Source organism: Manis javanica, chromosome 2 (assembly GCF_040802235.1).
Source record: "Manis javanica isolate MJ-LG chromosome 2, MJ_LKY, whole genome shotgun sequence".
In the NCBI taxonomy this organism is placed as follows: Eukaryota; Metazoa; Chordata; class Mammalia; order Pholidota; family Manidae; genus Manis; species Manis javanica.
The window spans coordinates 201,311,155-201,335,485 of record NC_133157.1 but is presented as its reverse complement, the minus strand read 5'-3'; the positions used below and the strand labels follow the sequence as shown (position 1 = coordinate 201,335,485).

The window sequence follows — 24,331 nt, the reverse complement described above, 5'->3', positions numbered from 1 at the left end:
TCTAAAGTGAAAAACACATGCCAAAGGGTTATACAGCTTTAAAATTGTGTGGATGCACCTTAATCTGCATTATCTCCCAACTGCAGACACCAACATGGTGGTTAATTTTTGGGTTTCTGTACTTGCATTTTAATAAATTGTGAAATGTCTACCTCAGTTCTCCTCCCTTCTCCCTGTCTGTCCCTATTTTATTATGAAACTGATGATGCATGGCAAATCCGGATTTCACAGAATGTCAGGTGTAGGTCACCAGGAAAAAATAAGACAAGGGAACATTGACCAGGTGTCAATGTTCACTTATGCACAACTGCAAGGATACATTCTATCTTGGGAGGAAATGGTGTGGGTGTGTATGCATATTCATATGAGAACTTTTTGTTTTTGACTCACATCAAAGTGAGTCAGCCAAAACGGATGTGTAAATGTATTTGTAAAGATATTGTCAGTATTGATCTTCAAGAAGGGGTGATGTGGTACTTTTACAAAAAAATCCCCTTGTCCAATTTATTTTAGTGTATCTTTGAAGAGATGTTATGTTGAAGAGGAAGCTGGTATAAAAATAAGATAAGTTTATATATTCCATCCCTGACAATGGAATAAATTTGGGCCTCAGTGTTTAGGGCTGGTGTTCAATGGGCCCGAGGGGAGGCAGTTCTGCCCTTGAGGCTAGAAACCTGATCTGTCTTCTTTTCCATTGGGTCTCCAGCCCTTATTATGGTGCCACTTAACACATGTTAAATGCTCCATAAAATACATTTGATGAACTAATGAGTTGATGAACTCCAGCATCCACCTAAGCCATTGTTCATCCCACAGGCTTCATGTGCCTGGACTCAGCTTTGACTTCCTTCCCCCACTGGCACTGGTCACCTGCTCTGAACCCTCTCCCTGGGGCCTTACAAAATCATCTACCACTTAACAGCCTCCTACCTGGTGGGTTGACCCTGTCTGCCATGTACTCCTCCTAATAAATAGGTTATTTGTGATTGAGATGCCCCACATGACTTTGAATACCATTCCCACTCCGTATCCCTCCCGCCCATGCCTCACCAACAAAATCTGAAATCACTGGAAGTGCTGCATGCCATCTAGCTTTAGAAAATTCTGTAAAACTGGAAAACCACCTTCATGATTATTACCATGGTGAGGACAGTTCTCTCTGCCCCATCTGTACTTTGATTCAGAGCCTGTCCTAGCTTGTGTGAAGACCAGGAACCTCAGTGTTATAAGCAGCACAAGACAGAACAAGGACAATGGGTGCAAATTAGAGAGAAGTGTATTTTAGTTCACTATAAGGAAAAACTTTCTAATGGGGTTAGCAAATTACTAAAAACTTTCAAATATGGATTCTGTGACCATCAGGGTAAAGTAAAAGAAAGTCCTGTATTCCTGAAGATATTTATAAGCAAATAGTTTTTTTCCTTTTAATCTCCATTCAAAAGGACATGACCTTTGTCCCCTCAAATTTTAAGGGACTTTGCTAGATTATGGAGGCCTTACAATCTCCAGGAAATACAAGTCAGTGACTTCATTTTTAAGTTAAAAAAAAAGCATTTACTTTTTATTTGATTAACATAGGTTTAGATGAACTGCATCTTAGAAAAAGTATAGATGGTTTAAGAATCAATTACATCCAATTATGACTCTCAGCTCTATTTCTCATCAGCATTGCATCTTTTGACAGACAGGAATAGCCATTGTCTTGAAGATGAAAATTTTATCTGGAAATGACCATAAAAAAGTTACCTTTCTGTGTATACACACACACAGACACAAATACACATGTGGAGCATATATATTTATACATATGTGTGTATATATACATGTATAGACATATATAGTGTATATGCTGTATACATTTATTTTGTCACTTCAGTAATTTTTTATATACAGGTATCCCTCACTTTTCAAAAGTTTGCATTATGCCACATCACTTTTACAAAAGACCTACATTAATACCTGTTTTTGCTAATCCAAAAATATTTAATAGGATTTCCACTTTTCTGAAAATGGAAAATAGTGTCCAGCATTTGTTTTGCAGCAAGCTGCTATAGTGGCAGTGCACACCCCGAGCTGCAGGAGCAGCCCCCAAGCTCTATCCCTGGACCTACACTCAGCATCTCAGTCAAGCCACCACAGGTTTGAACTGTGTCTGTGAGCATCTGTGCTTTGTGAGATTTGTTTTATGCATCGGTCAACGAGATGTGTCTTAAGGTATCAGAAAAGTGTAAGACGGGTTTTTTTTGGATTTGAGAATACTCAAAGACTTTTGCATATACGTTAATGGCAATTGCTTCTTCACTTTACATGATTTTGGCTTACAAAAGGTTTCATAGGAACACTTTATTTTCAGATAGCAGGGGAAGCCTGTGTCTTCAGATATGGTTCGTTTCTTTTCAACATGTGCCTGGTAGTAATGGCTAAGTTTTATCGTGCTCATATAGTGTGGTCTGGCTGACACCCTGCTGCTTACCTCATTATTCCTTACCTTCTTTATCTGTCGGGCCACTCTGTGAGGAGAAGTGTAACTCTGGGGGGAAAATCCTGGGGGCAAAATACCTTTGAAACCAAAAGCTGTCAAAGATAGAAATAAAGTGGGAGAAACCTGTTTATTTCTTACAAGCAGTCGCCCACTTCTGCTTTCCCTTGTCTCTTGCGACCAAGCTGCAGAAGGGACCCCACCCAACCTCTCTGTCTAGATATGCCCTGCTCATCCATTTAATTACCTATTGATATGGCAATGGCCTACTTTTCTCCACCTCTTGGAAACACCTATTGATATGGAGATGTACTAAAGCCAGGCGAGATATTCTGGAAATATTGCAATTTTACCCACACTTGGGTTTCAGTAATCTCATCGGGAAAATGGCAGTAAAAATGTCTGCCTTTCCTACTTCACAGAGTTTATCAGGATCAAATGAAAAATGACATGTGGAGACTTTTATTTTGTAAAGCACAAAGTGCTTCACAAAATCTAAGTTTCGTAGTAAATCTCAGTGTGTGGTGCCTTTGAAATCTCTTCCTGGTAAGGTTGCAGGATGAATCCTATTCTTTAAAACTGTCTCTCTTGGAAGCATTGGCAGCAAAGATGATCAGTGAGAGAAACGTTATTATTATAATGATCATAATAGAAATAATAATAGCACTTACAGCACACACAATAAATATTCATACTTTGGGTGCTTAGAACAAATCAGAATATAGATTCCCCATTTGAGCTGCCCCTAGGCAATGTTTGCTGCCTATTACCTTTCTCTTCACTTCTGATCCCTTTCTTATCCTCCAAATCTTTTTAGGTTCATATTCCTCAAAGGATCTTGGCTGGCATCCTACCAAAGGATACTGGCTTTAATACGGTGTCCTGCTTTGTAATTTTTATTAAATTGCCCTGCCTTCAAAATATCATATTATGCACATTCTTGAAATTCTGAAAAGTAACTAGTTTATTAACCTGATGAATGGCAAACATTGAATAAACTCCTGTGATTGAGCTGAACTGATTAACGTATTAATGGGAGACCTTGATTTTGGACATTCAATATGGAAAGAACCTTCAGAGCTTCCTCCAGGTGTGAGAAGTGCAAAGGTCATGAATTTGGCTAGTGGACTGTTTTGTATGACTTAAAATTTGAATTAGAAATTGACTACTGCCAACATTGCAAGAGATGAAGCTGTATTATAAACTTCTGGTTTTCTGACTTCTCTTGAAATAGCAGAACATGTAGTAACGCTGGGTCTTCCATTGCAAAAATAGCAATGCCTGAGGAGCAGGTGGTTGGTTCCTTTAGAAGGGCAAGCTGTGTTCAGTCCTAGGCTCCCCACCTGTCCAATTATTTATGTCATCTGTATGGCCCCTGTTGGACCTGAGTTTGTGACCCTTGATAAACTCACAGAAACAGCCTAATTTAATCCTCTCTCATAACCAGTTAGTCATGAGTGAAATCATGGACAGATGGTTTAAGGAGAACATATGTTGTTGATCTGTTTCTCTTATTTCATTAACCATTTTGCCAGCATTTTAAGCAGTCTAATCATATGTCACAAACTATAACTGGAGCAGCAGTTTAGAAGGGGGGGATAATCTTGAGTTCTGTTGAACTACTCATTTTAAGATTTCAAATGAAAGCTGCTTTGAGTTTTGATCTGCAGTTTAAAGTGGAATTTTACCAGCTTGGCATATGTGAGTCCTAGGTATGTTCCAAACTCCATGCCTGACATATTCCTGTGATGTCAGAGTACTGGACAGAGCATCTCTTACATTATACATTTATGGAGAGTAAAGGGCCTTCCACGAAACGTCACCATGCGTGATTTATTAGATGCAAGGAAGAGGGGATTTAGAGACTTTACGTTGCTAGCACCTTGAAGCTTTGGGAATTTTCTGAAGGCTTCACAAACCCTTTCCTTCATTCCCCATACCTAAGGGGAGGAAAGTTCATATGGATAAACATGAGACAAGAAAAAATGGAGCCATATTAATAGCAGGGGACATTTAGCAGTAGAATTATAAATAATATTGTTTCGGAACAAACCCTTTCATTTTTAAAAATTTCAAGTTCTTAAGTTCTCTTTTCCTCATATCAGAGAGTTACTATCTGGGGACCTGTGATTAAGTTGTGGGCTTACAGAAAGGGCTCCAAGGCAGCTGCTTGGTGTACCTTAGTAAAGACTGTCTATCAGAAGCACAAAAGCTGTCTGTATGATTCCATATGGTCTGGACAGGTCCCTGGGCTAGAAGTTCCTCCTATGGAGGCTTGGGGTTGAAGTATTTCTGTGTCTGTGCAAACAGGAGGACCTTGTGAGTGTGGCTATGGTCATGGCAGATGCTGGTCAAAGAAAAGGGGATCTTGGGCTCAAAGACAGGTAATATCTTGGCATTCCTGACAGCAGCCTTCCCGTATGTCTGGCTTTGAACAAGGGCAGCTTAGCAGGTTAGCCTAATCACCAACCAACTGTCCGATTATCCATGAGCTTAAGAAGCTTAAAGGAGAGTTTTAGGGCTTGAAGGAGAGGTGGCAGAGCAAATGCCAAGCGAACATTCCATTTGAGCCACAGACAACCACCTCCTGCACCATAAGCAATTCAAACTCTCTTTTTGGGACCCTGGGGAGCTATTGGTTCAATAATATGCCTTACACGAAATGTTCATAATCGTCACAGAAGACCATGGCGATGGAGATTCCAAACCTCAGTTTAGATTTACTACTGGATTTAGAACGCATGTAAGAGGTGTAATTAGGAAGAAAAGATGGATAAAAATAACTGCAACGGTAGTCACAGGGAAACAACACATGGGTAGCATGAGAGAAGTTACTTTTTCTTCTTGACAAACTCACAGACAAAGTACATGGTAAGATGGCACTCGGTGTCATTCCACCTGCCGGAGCTCAGCATTTCCACACAGTCCTCGTGACCAAAGGGGTCGCTGGGCTCCCCCTCCTTCCAGTTGCTGTAGTTCTGCAGTGGAGTGTTGTCCGTGAACACGTACTGCCCCTCCTTCTCCAGATCATTCACCCCGATGAACACCCGGAAGAAGCCGCTCTTGGCCACGTAGTCAGCGATGAGGGTGTTGGCAGCCTCGTCCTTTGGCATGGCTAACATGCCCCCCCGGATCCGGCAGTGGGTCAGGGATTCCCGGTAGTTCTTCTCCTCCTGCACGATGTAGTAGAATTTCTCTTCAGTTTCCCTAATCCCTGCTATGACTTTGCAGAGAGGAAAAGAGGGCAGTGATGACATAACTCAAAGAGAGAAAAGGCAAGTCTATGCTATGGTCAACATAAGTTTATTTATTCAACATTCAACAGTTATTTTTCAAGGCCCTATTATGAGGTAGGTTTCATATCTTCTCCACCTTCCCAGCTATCAAATGGGGACCAACCCCCCACCATTTGTCCTTCCTGCTCTTTCTCCTTAACTCCCCACACAACTGTGAAGCAGAGAGCTATGCTGACAAGGACTTGTCATGTGAGCTGCCACCCAGTTCATCTCGGACTACTTTTCCCATACTAGTTTATGCTTTTGCCACTACTGTGCCCTTCTCTCTTCCACTTCTATGCCTGGGAAGTGTTCTTGCTGCTTTAGCTGGCGGACTCCTGCTCATCATCTACACCTCAGTGGGAGTCTCTTCTCCTACAAGAGCCTTTCCAGTGCCCCTGGGCAGACACAGGCACTCTTGTGTGCTTTCCCTGTGTTTCCATTGTCCCTTCCAGTTCCTCCCTTATAGCACTCAATATTTTCTAGTCTGATTGTTTGTGTGTCTCTGGTACTGAACTGGAATGTCTTGAGAACAACAGCTGTGTCTTTGCTACTCTGTTGCCTGCAACAGTAATGGTGCCATAAAAGATTATTGAGCAGATATGGAAATAATACAGAAGTTTGGCCACTCTGGGCTAAGGTCCTGGGGTTGAACATGTTCACAGATTAAAACTATCTACAGTTCAGTCCAGACATATGAAGCAGATTGAGCTACTGAGTAACCTTGAGGCCAGAGCTGGAGACTCAGAACCATCCTGAGTCCATAATACGCTATCTATGTATAGCATATTTTTTTAGGGCCCATAAATGAAAATTCACACAGAAATCTGTCACCACTCAAATGTTACGAACTACTGCTGAATGTTGAACCTCTGAGGTCTGGTTTATTCATGAGAGTCCAAGGCATGTCAGAGGTAGCATCTTAGTGTGGGTTATAACCAGAGCTGTAATTAGGGTGGCTAGTTAACATCAAGCGTTTCAGGGCCTCTGACATGACAAGATGAAGCTGAACACAAGATGGCATATGTGTGCTTCCAATCACATATAACAAATACAGCTGGATTACAATAAATGAATGGACAATTAGATGAAGCCAATTGCAACTGTAACTACAATAGATTCTCATTCATAGTGTCTCAGAAGAGGACACATAAGCCCTAGTTTAAGGAGAAATGGACAAGGGATAACAAAAAATAACTGATAAGGCAAGTGACAAAATTTAGAGAAAGCCGTAAGCTTCCTATTGATTTGTAGTGAGGGTTGAGAAATCAGTGAAGCCTGTATTTAAATCCCTGATCCACTGCTTATTAGCTCTGTATCTATGGGCAAGGCAATCTCTCAAAGCTTCAGTTAAATCTTAGTACCTACATCATAGTTATTATTATTATTCCACATACTCAAGAAAGCAGCTATTCCTTTTATTATGCCTTCTGTTTTTTGAGATGCTAGCTTTGTTTAACTCTTGCTGTCCCTTTTTATTCTTAAGGTATGACTTGTCAAAATCTGCCCTTTTCTCCATTCCTCTCTCTTCCGAAAGTACCTTTTCTACCCATAGAAATATAGCAATATTCCACAGAAATGGCCACGTGTATGACTATGTGTGGTGGACCTAAAGTGTCCTGGAGTCTGAGTGGATAACTGGCATCCTGAAAGAGCTTTAAGCTGGTGGCCCTGCTCACCCCAAGATATTTCCTGCTGGGAATATTGGAATTGTAGTGTTGCAAGAGACTAAATTGAGAGGCAGCACAAAACTAGAGAGAATATACTTACCATTCTTGATGAACTTCATAGATGTCTTAAGCCGAGCAACACTAATGTCCAGTTGTCCCACAACTTTCCGGTATCTTCCACAATCACATACAGTACCTTTTAAATTTCAAAAACCGTGAAGTCATGTTGAAGCACGTGCAGACTGGTTGAAGAGCAATTACTGTCTTCCCAATATTTACTATCTTTTTCTAATCTGGCTGTCTCTCTGCAAATAGCTTTATTTTTCATCTTTTATTTAAAACAAGGTGTCCAATTTATATTGCCTTAGGAATTCTGAAAATACCTTTTTAAATGTTTTGAGTGAGTTAAAACAGTTCTAAACCAGATTTTTTAAAAAGATGAGTAGATAAGACAAACCACTGCACTCATATTGTGGACCATTTGGTATTTTTTGCAACACAGAACATGCCTGTCCAATCTCGGAATAAGATCTTTACAACTTCCTTAAAACATATTTTTATCCAGTCCTGTCTTCCGTTACCTCATTGTTCACTGGCTCACACAACTGTCCCAAGACAGGAGAAACTTTCATGATGAAATTAAATGTCCATTCTGATTATGCATTTGGATTATAGCTTGCATGTTTCAAGGACTAAATTTAAATCTTGTAAATGGAGTCAATTTACCATTTCAAGAGCCAGTTGTCCATTTGTGGATTAACTATTATTTTAATTTCTCCCATTCATTCCCCTTTCTCTTTTACCTTTTCAACTATCTACTGATATGTGACAGAGATGGGATTGTAAGGAAAATGATGTGAAATTCAAATGATTCTCTTTTTCTATTTAACAGCTGCTTCCTGTAATCATTTCCTTTTTCTTTTTCTTTTGGAGTTGGAAAGCAAAAACAATTTCATTAGCCAAAGGAGAAAAAAAAATCTGTGGCTTTACTGATCCATATTCGTAATTAAACATAAGGAAATTAAAATAACTCTTACAACCTTTCTGTGGGTAGAACCAATCAAAGCCCTCAGGAACATCTACTTTCTTTCCCTGCACACAGCCCTGGAAGGAAGCCCCCAGTACTCAGGGAGACCCCCCCCTTGGCCATTGGGGGCATGTTCTGTAGCCACGGGGTCTTTCCAGACCAGGCCGGTTGGCTGCTGGCAAACTGCTTGCTGTATTTGGTTGAGAGGCGATGGAATGTGAGGCATGCTAATGCCGTCCTATTGCTGAGGCCACTGTGGATTCTCCTCTAGGTCTAGGAGAGTGAGGGCTGCTTTCTGATATGCTGGCCAGCTTCCTCACAGTATTCATGCCTGGGATGGTATGTGCCACCATCTCCTCGCCCAGGGCTTGGAAAGTCACTGGCAGATAGAGAGGAAAGTTCCCTTCCCTTTCCTGCAGCTTGAGTAAAATCTGTAGCAAGGTTAAGCAAGTTGAAAAACTTGTTTATTTCACAGATGAAATTTTTGAGATGAATACATTTGGAATGATGCTAGAAATTTAAGAGAAAAACGAGCATGTCATACCTGCTTTGCCCTTTCCTCCGGCTATCCCAGGCAAACCCTTTTCCCCTTTGTCACCTAGATAAAAACAATAGCCATATGAAGAAAAATGAACTAAAATGGTGAATTATTTCAGGCAGGCAATATCTCATACACCTCAAATCACAGGAACAGTTTTCAATTTCACTTACAAGAGCTCTAACTAATATTCCTTGGTTTTACATAAATAATCTGATTTTCAGTTGGTTGCACAGGTACAACTAATCAAACAAGTCATAATTTATTTAGATGGAATGCAGAATTCCAGTAGGATGTGTAAGAAACATTTGAATTCGTGTCACCTATCCTACGAACATGTTTTTATAATGTGGCCTTCTAAGCAAGGCTAATACAATTCTCTGCATGTTTTTAATTTTAAAATGACCATTATTTTGGATCAACTGATTAGCATACTGCAGTGTCTGTGTGTTTATTACACCCTCAAGTTCTTCCATGTGGCTTTGCCCTTGGATTTTAAAGAACACGTATTGTGCTTTTTCAATTTAATTCAACAAATATTTACTGTTTACTTACTCTATGCAAGACCAGAAGCTTGGTACTCTGAGAAGATACAGAGAGACAAGATTAAACTTCTGACTTGAAGAAATTTACCCTTTTTAGAAAAGATATGATGTATACAAATATCTGTAATACAAAATTAGGTCAAATATATTATGCTGAAATATCAACCTTGGTCATTTCCCTTCTGCTCTTGTTTGTGTGTAACCATTTCTTATTCAGCCAGAAGCGTCCACAAAATAATTCTTAGAGAATCAGGATTATTAAAGCAGAGATGAAAAAAAAATGTTGACTTTTTTCTGACTTCAAAATAAGCTCTTGAAGCCCACATCAGACACCATAATTGAAAGCAAAAGCTTTTGATTTATAAGAGGAAACGTTTGGCTGAAGTTTTCGACAATCAAAAGAGAAGATCCTGATACAAGTAAAAAAGGAGTTTATGCTTAAATAGTGATGTGGAAAAACAGAAAGAAAGAATTCAGGAGGGATAAATATAGGAAATGAAGGTTATCAGGCTAAAAATAAGTTTGGGGCTTTCCCTGGTAAGAGTTTGGAGTGGCGAGGGAATTGGTTATAGACCCAAGGGGGTAATGTGAGGGAGAAAGGACTCAGCATTGAGGTCTTGTCTAACCCCATCCTTTAGCAGCAGAAGGGAAGAAATGGGAGCCACTCTAAACCCGCAGGGTACCCTGTGTTGCCTGCCCATCACTATCTGCTGAGTGCTTTTCATACAGAGTCCTGTGCAAACTGGTTGTTGATTGTCTAAGAAGGCATGCCTGCCAGGGCTCCAAGGGTTTGCTGGGACTTACCAAACTGATGCATGTGGGGAGTAATGTCTTTACAGTGTTGCCAGACATTCAGGAGCCCTCCAAACAGAAAGAGGGCATCCTTGAAACTCAGAATGCAATGTAAGTATTTAGGAGGAGGCCTCAGAACTTGTATTTGGATGAAATGAGACAAAGGTGACATCTATGACAATAGAAGATGATAAATATTGTAAGAGATGTTGAACAGACATACGATACTCTGAGAGGGAGCTTGAAGAGACAGTGCTCATCTTCTAAGGAGATAGCTTTGGAGGTTGGTTCTGAAGATGGGAACAGAGTAGGGGACAATGTACAACAGAGGTATAGTTGGGAAAAAAGCATGGAAATAGGCAGACACTGATGAGGAAGATGGATCTGCTTGCACCTAAGTTGTGCCTGCAAATTCCTCATTTCCCTCGTATGTAAATTGGAAAAGATATGAATAGATTTTGGGAATATATTCATGGAAGAAAGGGAATATATATTTGCTAAGTGTCAATCATTTGCTAAATACCATTTCAGATACTTTGTAGATATTATGATATTAGTTATAGATATTATATTAAATCCTATGAGCCAGATACTGTCATTACCTTTATCCTACAACTGAAGAAACTGAGGGTCAGAGAGGCAAAATAACCTGCTCAGGGACTTAGAGTAATTCAGTGGCAGTGCTGGGTATTAAAACCCCACCATTTCTGATTTGCCAGCTCATGGTGCTTCCCACATGAGTTAGCCAATGATTAAGTGAAGGCAAGCAAAGCGTTCAAAAATGTTATCAAAAGTTGAAAGGAACACCATATCCTTGTCACCACCAAAAACAATATGAATTTAAAAGATTGTACAAATATAGTTTAGTACTTTATCTTTTTAAAACAATGTGCTTTTTTTCCATATAAATCTCTTTCAATCCAGCGTGGGCTGGAAGTAGTTCTGTTGTGATCCTGGTTCTCAGCTAAGCAATGATGGACGTAACAGAAGCATAAATAGAGTATTTTCTTTGGAAAAATCATCAGTTTTTAAGGAAACAAGCACATGTAAGAGGTCAAGGAGATGGGACACTATCACTACTACATACTAATGGAGTGAAATAAAGGAAATGCCTGCTAGGTACTCCGAGAAGGCAAAGAAGGCTGTGGATCCAAGTAGAGAAACTTCATTGATATGATAAATAGTGTAGGAAGCAGATTCTTGAATTGATAAATGGCTTTTTTTTGTTTTCCTGACAAGATATAAGCACTGTGATTACTTTCCAGTAATTTGACATGATTTCCTTCCCTTTTTTTAACAGAATGGAAGTCAAAGCAGTGTGATGGAGTGAAAGACCACGGAAGCTGGAAAAACCATGGTTTGAGTCCTGGCTCTGCCCCCAACTAGCCAAATGCAGACAGGTTACTTAATTTCTCGAAGCTTCATTTTTAAAGTGGGAATAATGGAAGCTAAAATCGTAAAGTCATTAAAGAGAATAAATTAGAGAATGTCATCTTAAGCATGGGATTAGCTCCTTGCTTGACTCATAGAGGATGCTTAATCAATGCTAGTTTCTGTCCCCTCAATCAGAGCTATGGTAAAAGAAAGCATGCCAACTCCTTAGCCTCACTGGAGGATGTGAGATTTTTCTGTCCATTTTCGCCAAATCAACTCTGGTTTAAAGACACACACAAAAATGTATTTTGGTTCATAAGTGGGAATATGTCCATAATAACTGTCTTAAGGTTGAAGTTTTAAAGGTTGCATTTAAACAAACAAAATCATGGTGCTTTCACTGTAAAAGGACTATTGACCTCCAGTAAAAACATTTGGCTATGAGATGGGATTTATCTCTACAAAATCATTCTTATTCCCAAAATGAAATATTGACATCCAGAAAGCTACCTTATCCACACAAGTGACATTAAGGTCAGTCTAGAAAGTTGAGATCAATCTGAGTCGGTGAAAAATTTAAAAGGGCTATTGACAAAAGGAGGACAATAAATTTCAAAGTACAGATTAAAAAAGAAATTAATCCAGGTGAGCCAGAACACTGAACCTCCATTCTAAAAAAATTCCAGCACACGTTCATAAATACTGATGGCATATCTCTGGAGGAGAAGGTAATCCTAGCCAGTGGTGGACATTGATGTTAAGGGACGGTGATACTTACGGAAATAAAGGGAAGTAAAGAGGTAGTCACATATGTCATCATTGATTTTTTTCATCCTTAATGCAACAAACATTTAGAAAGTTGGTACTATATAATAGGCATTAGGATAAAATGGTTAAAAGTACAGCCCCCACATAAAACTTATATTTAGTTAAACAAATAGACCTAATAACTCTTTCATTTACTGGTTCCCTTTAGAAGTGCACATTCTATGGGGTGGGGCAGACAAGCTCATCTGTCATGACAATGCTCAGAGTGATGGAGGGAATGGGGAACTGGCCGAGGGAAGATAAGGTTAGTTAACCCTATTGTTTCTAAACTGCTACTTTAATATTTATGGAGTTTACCCACCGCAAGGTCAGAAAAATCATACTAAAGCTCTTGACCCTCTCATGTCTCTGTCATCTACCACCCTCCCAAGTTACCTAGTCTAATGCCATGAAAGGGTTAAGACCTGCTTCCAGGTACTTCAACTCTCCTTGTTGGAGTCTCAGCTAGATTTGACATATCAAATTCCAGGAAAGTGCAGCATCTAGAGTAACTCACTGAAAAATGAGGTTTTTGAATTCTGAACGTATCCATGCCAGTGACTTATCCTTCAACCCCAATCTAATTTCTGTTCATCTCCAGGGCAATACTTGGGATCTTAACCACCCTGACTGCTTCTCAGAAATCTTGAAGTCTAACATCCCACTTTCTGGCCGTACCATCTCATTCCTTTAGCTACTTGTTAAATGAAGCTGATATAGCTAGAATTGCATTTTATCCATCTTGCATTTTATTTGAAGCTTATACAATTTGAGAAAAATAACAGAAAATTACAGATAGAAGAGTGGTTTAAAAATGAATACATAAGAAAAGACATAAAAACAAATCACTAAATCTTTAATGTAGACAAATACCACATTGCAAAATTCACTAAAAAAAAAGTACATTTTAATTAATAAATAAATGTATCTCTATAATTCTTTTTAATTTCATATACATCATGGGCTGCATATGTTTTGCTGCATTCTTGAATATCCAGTTGACTTAGCACTATTTATTGATAGGGGGATCATTTCCCATTGCAAAGTAAGGCCAACTTGGCATAAATCCAGTTTGGGAGTCTCTGTCCGCTCCATTCCCTTCCGGTCTGTCTTTGCATTAAGTCAATACCGTCTTAATGGTTGTAGCTTCATGATAACTTTTAAACTCACTGTTCCAAGCCTTTGAGCTTTGTTTTTCATTTGCAAAATTGTCTTTGGGGTTTCTTGGTTCTTTTCATCTCCATGTACATTTTGAATTTGTCTCATCAGATTCCAAGAGAATTCATTCTGGGCTGTTGAATGAGATAGCATTGAATTTACACATCAATTCAAGGATCATCTTAATATTCTCTTAACAATATCAAATCTTCCAACGTATGAATGTAGTTTTACTTCCGTTTCCAGCTATTCTTTAATTTCCCTCATTATCATTATGTAGTGCATGTTGGAGAGGGCTTGTACATCTTTTGAAAGCTTTATTCCTAGATATTTGGACATTTTGATGCTGTAATACATGGCATCTCCTTCATTTCATTTTTAAATGGTTCCCAATATGTAGGAACAAAATTAATTTTTGTACAATAAGCTGTCTGAAAAACTTAGCAATACAAATACATAATTTGTAGATTCTTTGTATCATCTGAATATGCAGTCATGTCATGTGTAAATCATGACCTTTTCATTTCTTCATTTCCAAATATGATGATTCTTCTCTCTTGTTCTTGCATTTTTGCTCCGGCGGGATCCTCTTTGAGGTTGATAAGAATTGGTGATGTGGGCTCTGCTCATCTCATTCCCAGTATCAGGAGAGAAGTGTTCAGTATTTCATGATCGAGTATGATTTTAATAGGTTTTTAGCTGTTGATGTGCCTTTTCAAATTACATATGTTTCCTTCTATTTCTAGTTTGCTAAGATTTCTTTAAACATGAATGGATGTATGCTTAATTAAATATGTTTCAAAATTTCTAGAGTTCTAATGGGAAATATTTATTTTTGAAATGAAAAAAGAGGGGCATTTTCCTCTACCATGCTTCTTTGGGAGGCCTTGAATACTAATTCAGTTTGAGCAACTTTCTGCTCAAGCCTCTTAGTCTCAGAGTGCTGCCTGGCTTATGAATTGGTGAATGACTTGAAAGGAAAAATAGCCCAGAATGTATAGCTTACCTTAGGGTGAGTCCTTTCTGCTCCAGATCATGGCTCCTAAAGTCCTATTCAATTTGGCAGCTTTCTCAGGCCTGCAAGTATGTCTATTTTTTTTGACTCACTTAGTCATACTTACAGAAGGATTAATGCAGATGAATTTCTTATGCTTGTAGCCAAAATCTGAATTTTGTTTTTATTATTGATTGTGTAAGAAGTTTCTTTCATCTTTACAGCTTGTAACTGATGATGAATATAAATTAAGAATGTTGTCAAGTTGGAGAATACCTCTGCAAAGTCTTTTTCATATATGATCTATTAGATTTGGAAAAATTTCTAAAAGACTAGCTCTGGCCCTGTACATTTCAAACCTTGTTTCTGTCCAAAATTCACTCATTTTTTGGGATGGATGCCCCAGGACACATTCATATGATGATCCGATCTTTGCTTCTATATTTTTCTTATTAAGACTTTGGAGAGATCTATACAGTAAGTGGTAGAAGTGTTCTTGGAAGCTATACCCACATTGGAATTGTTAGCAATACCTTAATTATACAGGGAAGTAACTGCAAGCCTCATAAATATATTCCATTCAGTCCAAATTAAATGTTTCCCAACTCAAGTCCCTCTTAGCTAGCTCCCCAAATACGGGTCCACTCCAAAAATCATCTGATACAAAAGTATGATCGAGCAAAGTTGGAGCAGAAGGAACACAGTGGTCTTAACCCATGTGTTCTTCCTGGGGATGATATCACCTCAAGGATGTAAAAGTCAGTTCCTGGAGGGGCGAAAAATATTAATCTTTTTTATATACAAAGCACAATATATATACAACAGATATATACTCCATGGATGGTATTAAAATAGGAAAACTATTTCTAAAAAGGTTTGTTGAGGAGAAATAGTTTTAAAAAATGTTTAAAGGTACTATTTTAACCAGATGAAGTTAAAATGCCTGACTTTGCAAATCTTACCAAGACATATGGCCATGGCATCCACTTGCCAAGGCTCCTGTCAGAGTCTTGGTAAGGGTCCCAGCAAATGAAGGACTCTGAAGCCAAAGCTTCAATGGCTACATGGTAAAACCACCACAGACACATGCTACAGCAGGACGCGTGGCCTTTGAGGAGTCCCTGGAGCTATGCCCTAGCTCTGAGGATTTCAGCCACAGATGAACATGCACTATAAGCTACCAGATGAAAAATAACAATCGCAATTTCTTTTGGAGGCACTATCTTCTGTCCTTGCCCTCAAATGCAGGCTGAAGGAACTTACTCAAAGGGATGAGTTGGAAAGAAATGGGGAGAGAGGAAGGACAGAGCCTCAGGATGAGAGAGGGGCCATAGCTTCAGCTCGCATTGCATCTATCAGCTTACCTGCAAGAGGACACTGCTGGCCATTGGGAGGCACTGGGTTAATGATGCAGCTCCTCAAGCCATATATGAAAGGGAAGGCTGGAAGGTACAGCAAGGCTGGAGAGTTCTATTACCTGTGGCACTGAGATTCCTCTGATCTCTTGTACAAGGATCTCTTGCATCTCCCTGAAATGCGTTTTCCCCATTTCCATAAACATGTTACTATTCTTCAAGTCCTGGACCATTCTTCTTCATATCAGTCTTGCCTTACTCTCCCACATGGTTCTGATAGTAGTCATGTAGTTATTCAGTTATTGTAATTCATTCCGAGAAAGTCTTATCTTCCTAAATAGTTTCTGAGCTCCTTGTGATAAAATTCTGTTTCTCATTCTGCTTTGTATTTTCTGACCAAGTGGAATAATGCCAGTATGAACTGCTGCGTATCAGAAGCAATTAGAACCTGCTACCGTTATGAGCTTTATGAGAAGATAATAGGGAAGGAGTGCTTAGGTAACAAAGAGGAGGCTACCTCACTGCAGAATATTGAAGCTGTGAGTATGTACAGAATCTGAACAGGACTGAAAACAAAGGCTGTGTGTATCTACACTTCAAGTTCCTAACCTGTTAATAGATCCCAGATGCAGTATTGTTATTGTAATTATATAACTCAAATTAAGAAAGAAAATTATACAATTCTCAGCTACCTTGAGTTTTAGGAATAACTGTTTCTACAGCTGAACATACTTCCTTGCCATGATATCCATTTTAATTATATCAAGGGTTCCAACCAGTAGATCCCAGGTGAGATATATAGAGACTACCCGAACTTTGTATTTGATTCTGTCCCTGAACTTCTGCTTAAGTTTGCTCAAGGCCTTTTATTTTTTTTTAGACAGATTGCTTATGTACAGAAGAAACAGCCAAGATATGAAGAAAGAGAAAACTCTTATTACAAAGGAAGAAAAGCATTCATTTTCTTGATACAGAACCTTTCAAACTATGTCAAGGGTGTTCTCAATTTGCTTTAAACTGCTACTTAGAATAAAATGCAGCTTACCCTTCTTGCCAATAGGCCCAGTCTTGCCAATGTTGCCCTGGTCTCCTATGTCACCTAGATCTCCTTTAATTCCTGAAAAGCAAAGCATATCATTCTTATATCCTGAGGTCTTATTCCATTTAAGGATCTGGCTAATACAGGATATATACGTGAAGTAAATACCAAAAAGTGCATCCTTCTATCTGTGGTATATAACATATATTCTGTGCTATATTGTCTATTTTAATAGCATTAAAATGTATGCATAAAAAATTAAAATGTAGGTGAGTATGACAATTGGGGACCTGATGACCTTAAAATGCTTACTGATGCAATATTTCTAAAAGGTCTGTAACAGAGGATGTTTAATCTGAAGGTCAGAAAAGGGGATGAGTGTAAGAATCCTTGCATTTTATTCCTATTCTGTTCCTCTCCAGATCCATTCTAGCTCCACTTTAGGATTCTATTTCCTCTCTATTTTAAAACAGTATTTGACTATATTAGTCATTTTAAAAAAGAATAGGGAATATACAATTATAATTGATCAAAGGGATGTCATAGATTGTCCCACCATTTTTGTCCAAAGAATATGATCAGGAATAGCTGAGTTCCTCCAAAATTGTTATTAATTTTATTTTTCTAAACATATTTACTGGTTATAAAGCTATGTTTATTTTGTGATAATAATTTTGTAATTGATTGTGCATATTTACAGAATATTGTACATATTTATATTATTCTATAATAATATGCAAATGCCTATAAAATATGTAAATAACATTCAAGTATGCAAATAGTCAAAGAGTTAAAATCAGCCCTTCTCCAGCTGAGGTCTCAAAGGCCTGTGAGTCTTTTCTGCCCCCTAATTTACTGAAGATTTAAAAATGAACAGTTGAGGGCTGCCACCTAATAGCCGTTGGCAGGGAATATTTCTAGTGCTTGAAAGACAAACACTTACACATCACAATCCTATGTTTTGGTGAGGTTTACTCTTGGCATTATAAGTAAAAACACTGCCTAAAAGCCTTTGAGTTATTCTCATCTTCTCTGCTTCTGCTTCTCCCCCACCGCAACCTCTGCCAAGAGATCTTGGAGAAAGGTGAGTAAATCAAGGGTCAGAAAACTTTCTGTTTCTTCTCCCTGCTTACACTCCAGGCTGGCCAAAAAGCAATGCTTAGCAGTGGCTTCTGAGGGGACACACAACTATGGACACAACTGTTTTTCTAAAACTCATAGTTCCTTAGAAATTCCTGGAGACTGTGATTCCCTAGGGCTCCTGGAGCAACCAGTCCCGCCAGCCCAAGGATACGGCTTGAGAAATGTTTCTGAGTCTCTCATAGGAGCTCTCTTGTGGTGAGTAAGTTCATTATCTGAAATACATTTCATACATTTGGAGCAGAGGGTGTTATGAAAGTTGCTAATTTCCAGGGTAAGGCCAGGAGAGAGAGAAAAGCCATTCTAACACTCCGGTGTCATTGACCTACCTTTTGGCCCCATGCGCCCCACTTTGCCATGCTTTCCCTCCTCTCCTGGATCTCCTTTTTCACCATCATCTCCTTGAAATGGAAAATGAATGAGAGGAGCAGCTCAGACAGTAACATAAGCACACACTCCCCAGGAAAAGGTGAACGTGGTTGGAATCCATCCCTCAGCCCAGTGCCCTGATGTGAGTACAGTACGTAGGCTCACATGGGCTGACCCCCAGGGAAAGACTGTCTCCACATTGTTGGAGGGAGTCGTCAAGAGGACATGACTGCCGGTTGACCCCTGGGATGGACCCAGGCAATTGGAGGCTCCTCATCCCCTCCCCAGTCCTTGGAGTGTGCATTCCCTTCCGCCTGCCATTCCCATAGCCTGAGCCATTGCAAGACAAAGCCTTGAGAGAGTGAGGTGCTGCTGAGGCCATCTGGCTCGTGTTCTTCTCTGAACCCATTAAGGTCTCTATATAAACTTTTAAGATTCTGGCTGCGTGTACAGAGATCTACTTGACTTGTGGCTGCCCAGGACAAGCCTCATAAGTAAGTCCCCTTCCTTATTAACACATCGACCTACCCCTGTGGAGTGGCCTGCCTCTGTCTTTGGTCTCTACTTACCTTCCATGCATGGCAGCCAGTTTCAGATTTTACCCAGGAAATTCCTGACTTTGTGAACCAATACACATCCAACTTGTTTGAAGAAACATCCTTGTTAGTGAATCCTGAGATTTTTTTATTGACAGATGTCTATTCTTGCTGGAGAATTTGGCAAATTCTGGAAGCATGTACATGTATATACATCCATATACATGTATCTCAGTGTACTATATATATGAATATACAATAATATATATATATAATTATGTAAATATATATGATAAATATTATATACATATAAATTTATTATTCTCTGACTGCATGCTTGACCAAAACTGTAGGCACAGACCACGAAGCTAAGAACAGAAGAATAGCAAGGAAAGGGGAAGAGCCGCAGAGCAGTTCTTGGTGAGCAGCGACCCTCTTAGGCACTGAGGATCTGACCTCACCCAGTCAAGAAGGACTGAGGGTAGTTTAATGCAAAGTGTCCCAGTGGATCAGCGTCCTGGACTTTGATGTCATGCTCGCTGCTGACGGGTTTAGCAGATCTTCAAATGTCAGTGATTGAGTCTCTTGGCTTTGGAGTAAGACAGATCCAGACTTTCTTAGCTCTACTGCTCACTATCTGGAGAAAGTTGGCTGCCCTTTCTGAGTCTCCATTTCATCTCCTGCAAACTGAATTAATAACAGCTACTGGAGAAAGCTCTTAAGAAATTTGATAAGGTAATATGCATAAAAGAACTGGAACATAATCAGTGCTTAGCAGCAGTGGCTGTTACTCTTTTTATACTTCAGTTTCCTTCTCCTTAATGTGCAGATAATACCCACCCTCCCTATTCTCTCAACTGTTTTAGGATCAACAAGACAAGTATGTGAATGTGCTTTGAAAATAAAGGGCACAATGCACACAATATTATGACCAACTACTTGTGTTATCATCATAGCATTCTCAGGACATAAAGGAGTCTTGTCAATCACCAGTGGAAAAAAGTAGATAAAAGACTTCTGAAGACAAAAATGAAGTTCCTGGGATTACACAGGCTGGCAGAGAGAAAGTTCAGATGTTCATTTATTTGTCCAGAAAAAGCATAACTAGCCATTCTCTCTTTTTTTTCTGAGAGCAGAATGCTAATACTTTCAATGGAAGCATAAGCAAAGTATGGGACAGTTGCATTTCCAGGTTGTGAGATGCGCCAAGTATTGGGACACTTCACACGGGAAGCTTGAAAATCTCCTTTTGGGGAAGCCTTTTGAAAAAGAATGCACAGATGATTTGTGTGATCAGATCGGAGGCATGAAGTGAAGGGACTAGGTGGTAGTTCTTTAGATAAAATCAGTAGTGAATGTTTATCGAGCAACTATAGTATGTGCCGGCACTGTGCTCATGTAACCATCACAGCAATTCTAAGAGATGAAAATGATTATTTTCCACTTTGTTAATGGAAAAAACTGAGCCTCGGTGCAATTAAATTACTTGCCTATTGTCATAAAGGTTCTGAGTGATAGAACTAGCATTCAATGATATGCATGCCTCTGTCCCTCCCAATCCCCACCAGTAGACAACTGTCCCTTCCAGGTAAGCTTCTGAGATTGATGGTGGATTTTTGATAACTTGGCACTGTGACAAATTTTTCAAGGAGAAAAGGGGAGATGCAAAAAGAATGACAGTTTTTGTTACTTTTTAGACAAGAAAGATAGTGGGGAAGAAAAAAACAGCTTCATATTGCAATGACTGAATTCAGTGAATCTATCCTTGAGGCAGTTTAGTGTAAGACCTGGCTTTGCCACTCACTAGCTGAGGAACTTTGGGAAGTCCTTGACCTTTTTTAAGCCTTGTTTTGGTCATTTATAGAATGGACAAAATAATACCTGTTTCAGAGGGTTTTAGTAAAAGTCCAGTTAGAAAACTATGCTCCCTCAGGAAGCTTTCTCAAGAAGCCAGGCTAAATTCTATCTTTACTTACCCTCATTGTTTAAAATATCATTTTATACTAGTGAGTCTGTTTCTCTTAAACTCATTTGTGATTTGTGGGGTGGCTGGGGTCATGAGCGATTTATTCTAGCATTCCTAGAATTTAGCACAGTGTTTGGCTCTGGTGCTCAATAAATATACGTAAACTAGATGTATTTTGTGAGCCATAAAACATTTTACAAATGTAATTGTTTATTGACTCTTATGTGCCAAGAGGGTTTCTTGCACTTGACATGCATCTTATCATTTGATCCCCACAGCAACCTTTGGGATAAATACTATTCTTAACTCTATTTTACAGATGAAGAAATGGGGTCAAAGAGACATTAGGTAACTTCCCAGGGTCATGTAGCTCATAAGGAATAAAACCAGGATTCAAACCAGGCTATTTGCTTTCAAAGCCCATGTTCTGAACAAGCTGTGTGATTGGGAACAAATTCCTATCTTAGTATTTCTGGATTTTGGATTGCTATTCTGTAGAATGGGATCAAAGATGCACGCTCTGCTCACCAAAAGGCAAGATCAAAAGAAGACATGCATGTGAAGCACTTTGTGAATCATAAAACCACATGAATGTGAATTATTGGTGCCATTATTATTTCTCCTCCTTCTCCCTCTTCCTGTGAACTTTCCCATTCATTTTCAAGCAGGTATCTAACTGGAGGCAGGCACATGAGTGGCTTAGTCATCTACTGCTCCCTGGTGGCTCCTGATAGACACCTGGGAGGGTGAAAATAAGACTATTATTCTTCTAACCTGTGGGCCTACATGCCAGCTTGGTGATGAGCAGGCTCTGTCAGGGATGAAGTAAACAACTTGTGCCCTTGCCCTTAGCTTGGGTCCCTAGGTTCATCTGATCTTTGGGACTTGCTTTAATGAGAACAGAAAAGAGGTATAAAAGCAAGCTTTTGGAAACGATCCCCACATGGCTCACAGTTGCGTGCTTTTATCGTCTTGGCAATATTTCATTGGATTAGTAGGGCAATTTAGACTTCCTTTACTTCTTTTAAAAATAGCTACTTACATTTTAAAATTAAATGAAAAGCTATCAACTGAAATGAACTAATTTCAATTTTACAAAAATGATTTGTTTCGCACCCCCACCCCCAGACCCCCAGCTTGCTGTGATAATCTCTCCAGCAGAGCCCACAGTTGACTAATTTTTCTTAGGTAGGATCTTTTCCCCCAGCAAGCAAAAAGTCTTTTAAAATTAAATTCTAGTTTGAAATGAAATAGCTGAACCTAGGTCAGTACCCCCTGCTCAAAGGAAGCTATTATTAAAAATTAGTGGTTTTGGAAATGCTGAAGAAAATTCACTGAAAGCTGTACTATTCCCACTGCCAAAATAATCTTATGTACTGGGGGGAGGTTAGTAGCAATCCGTCCCCTAATCAGCTTTAGGATTGAGTGGGACAGGTGGTATGGTGTGCTTTACAATGAGGCCAGGATTCCTGCCTAAAATACGTCCTTCCCATCCCGACTTATACCTCTGTCCATAGGTGCCAATTACATCCTTGTTCTTGGAAATGTCAATAGTCTCATCAGTTACTTCCCAGACCTCTGGGGTATATCCCAGATACACTATTTTGGTCATAAAATGAACCACTTCCCAGTATCTTTCCTTCCCCAGTCACCACCTCATCATTTCACTGAAACATTCAGCCCTCCTTGGGGCCTGCTATTGTTTGCTTTCTCCCCACTCACCAGGTCATTAGTCTGTCTGTGCCTTTACCTCCCTCCCCAGGTGTCCTGAATTCTTTCAACCCAGTCACTTCCACGCAGCTCTCCCGAAGGCAAGAGGTGCGCACTACATTGGTGGAAAGAGCCCTGGAGCAAGTCATCCATGTCTCTGAGTCTCAGTTTCCTGCATAAATGGAGAAAATAATCCCTGCTGGGTAGGATCATGGTGGACTGAAGGAGACAATGCATGAAAAGTATTCAGCATGATGCCTGGTGCTTGGTAAGCTCATCTGGTCTTATGATAAGGAGGACAGAAGGGAGGTGTAAAAATGACTGTCGTGATCATGAGGCGCGGTCATCACTGACACCACCAGAAATGACACCTCTTTAAACCTCCCTTTATATTCACTACCTCAACCCTTATCCTATAATCATTACATACGTTTTTGTCAACTGGACTATCTGGTTTTTCACTCTCGACTATGAAAATTTTCACACAACTAAAGATAGAAATAACTATATACCTGTTATTGATATTTAACAACATGGTACCATTGTTTTGTCTATGTATTTTTCCTAATTTTTAAAAAAATGTAAATTATAGACACCATGACATCAAGACATCTTTCTTAATACTTCAGCGAGTGTCAGAAAAAGATAACACTCTCCTATGTAAACAAAATGTCATTATTTCAATCTTACTTTTTGATGGCCTGTAGGGATTTGCTAAAGTCACCTTCATAGAGTTCTGTGATCTCATGTATCTTGAGCTCCTAAAGCTGGGCTATATAAGATCTGATAAAAAAGAGGTGAGCAGAGAGACAGACATTCAGGAGTATATCTAGGTTCTCTGAAAACAAATCATGCCAAATCCATTTTCTCTTCTGAAAGGAGGAGATCTAGTAATAAAATGGAAAACTCTACTCTTACATATCCTGAGTTCAAGTCCTGATTATATTACTTTGCAGCTTTGTGAACCTAGGTGTGATATTTAACATTTCCAAGTTTCCGTTGTACCTACAAGTGGACATGCCTAGAGTACCTGTCTGTTGCGTCTCCCACACTGAAGGAGTGCCCTTACTCTGAGACACATAGTACTTTGATTCATTTTAATAGCTTTATGGTGGAAATAGCAGGAAGAAATCCATAAAAAGCTAAGCCAGCTGAAAGCTTAGATGATGGTTATCATATTTTTTAGCACTAAAGTATTTTCTATTAAGGTTTGTACATTCTTTATAGACATTGTACTATTGCACATTTACAGGATAATGTGAACACAACTTTTGTATGCACTGGAAAACCAAAAAAATTATTTGTTTCACTTTATTGTGATGGTCACTTTATTGCAGTGGCCTGGCACTGAGCCTGAAATCTCTCTGATGTATGCCTGTATTGCCCACATAATGCCTAGTGTTACCTGTACTGCCTGAAGGTGGGATTCTCCAACTATCTAAAGGGCCTGAGACCCTAGAACTGGCACCAATCACTTGGGAAATGGAGCCAACAGAAGGAGAGGATCCGCCACCTTAGAGCAGGTCTCCGCGAGCAGGGCTCACCGACTCCCGTAGG

At 39.4% G+C, this 24,331-nt stretch overlaps 1 protein-coding gene across 1 annotated transcript in view; it reads right to left on the bottom strand.

Annotated features, from left to right (window-relative positions):
- Positions 1–5,310: 5,310 nt before the first annotated feature.
- Positions 5,311–24,331, bottom strand: part of COLEC10 (collectin subfamily member 10) — a 122,423-nt gene continuing 103,402 nt past the window's right edge. The window contains exons 6-10 of the mRNA XM_073230004.1: positions 18,523–18,594; positions 17,060–17,131; positions 8,996–9,049; positions 7,525–7,620; positions 5,311–5,702 (exon numbers count right to left, since the gene is read on the bottom strand). Of these exons, the coding sequence (XP_073086105.1) occupies positions 5,311–5,702; positions 7,525–7,620; positions 8,996–9,049; positions 17,060–17,131; positions 18,523–18,594 (686 nt within the window). The remainder of the gene's footprint in view (positions 5,703–7,524; positions 7,621–8,995; positions 9,050–17,059; positions 17,132–18,522; positions 18,595–24,331) is intronic.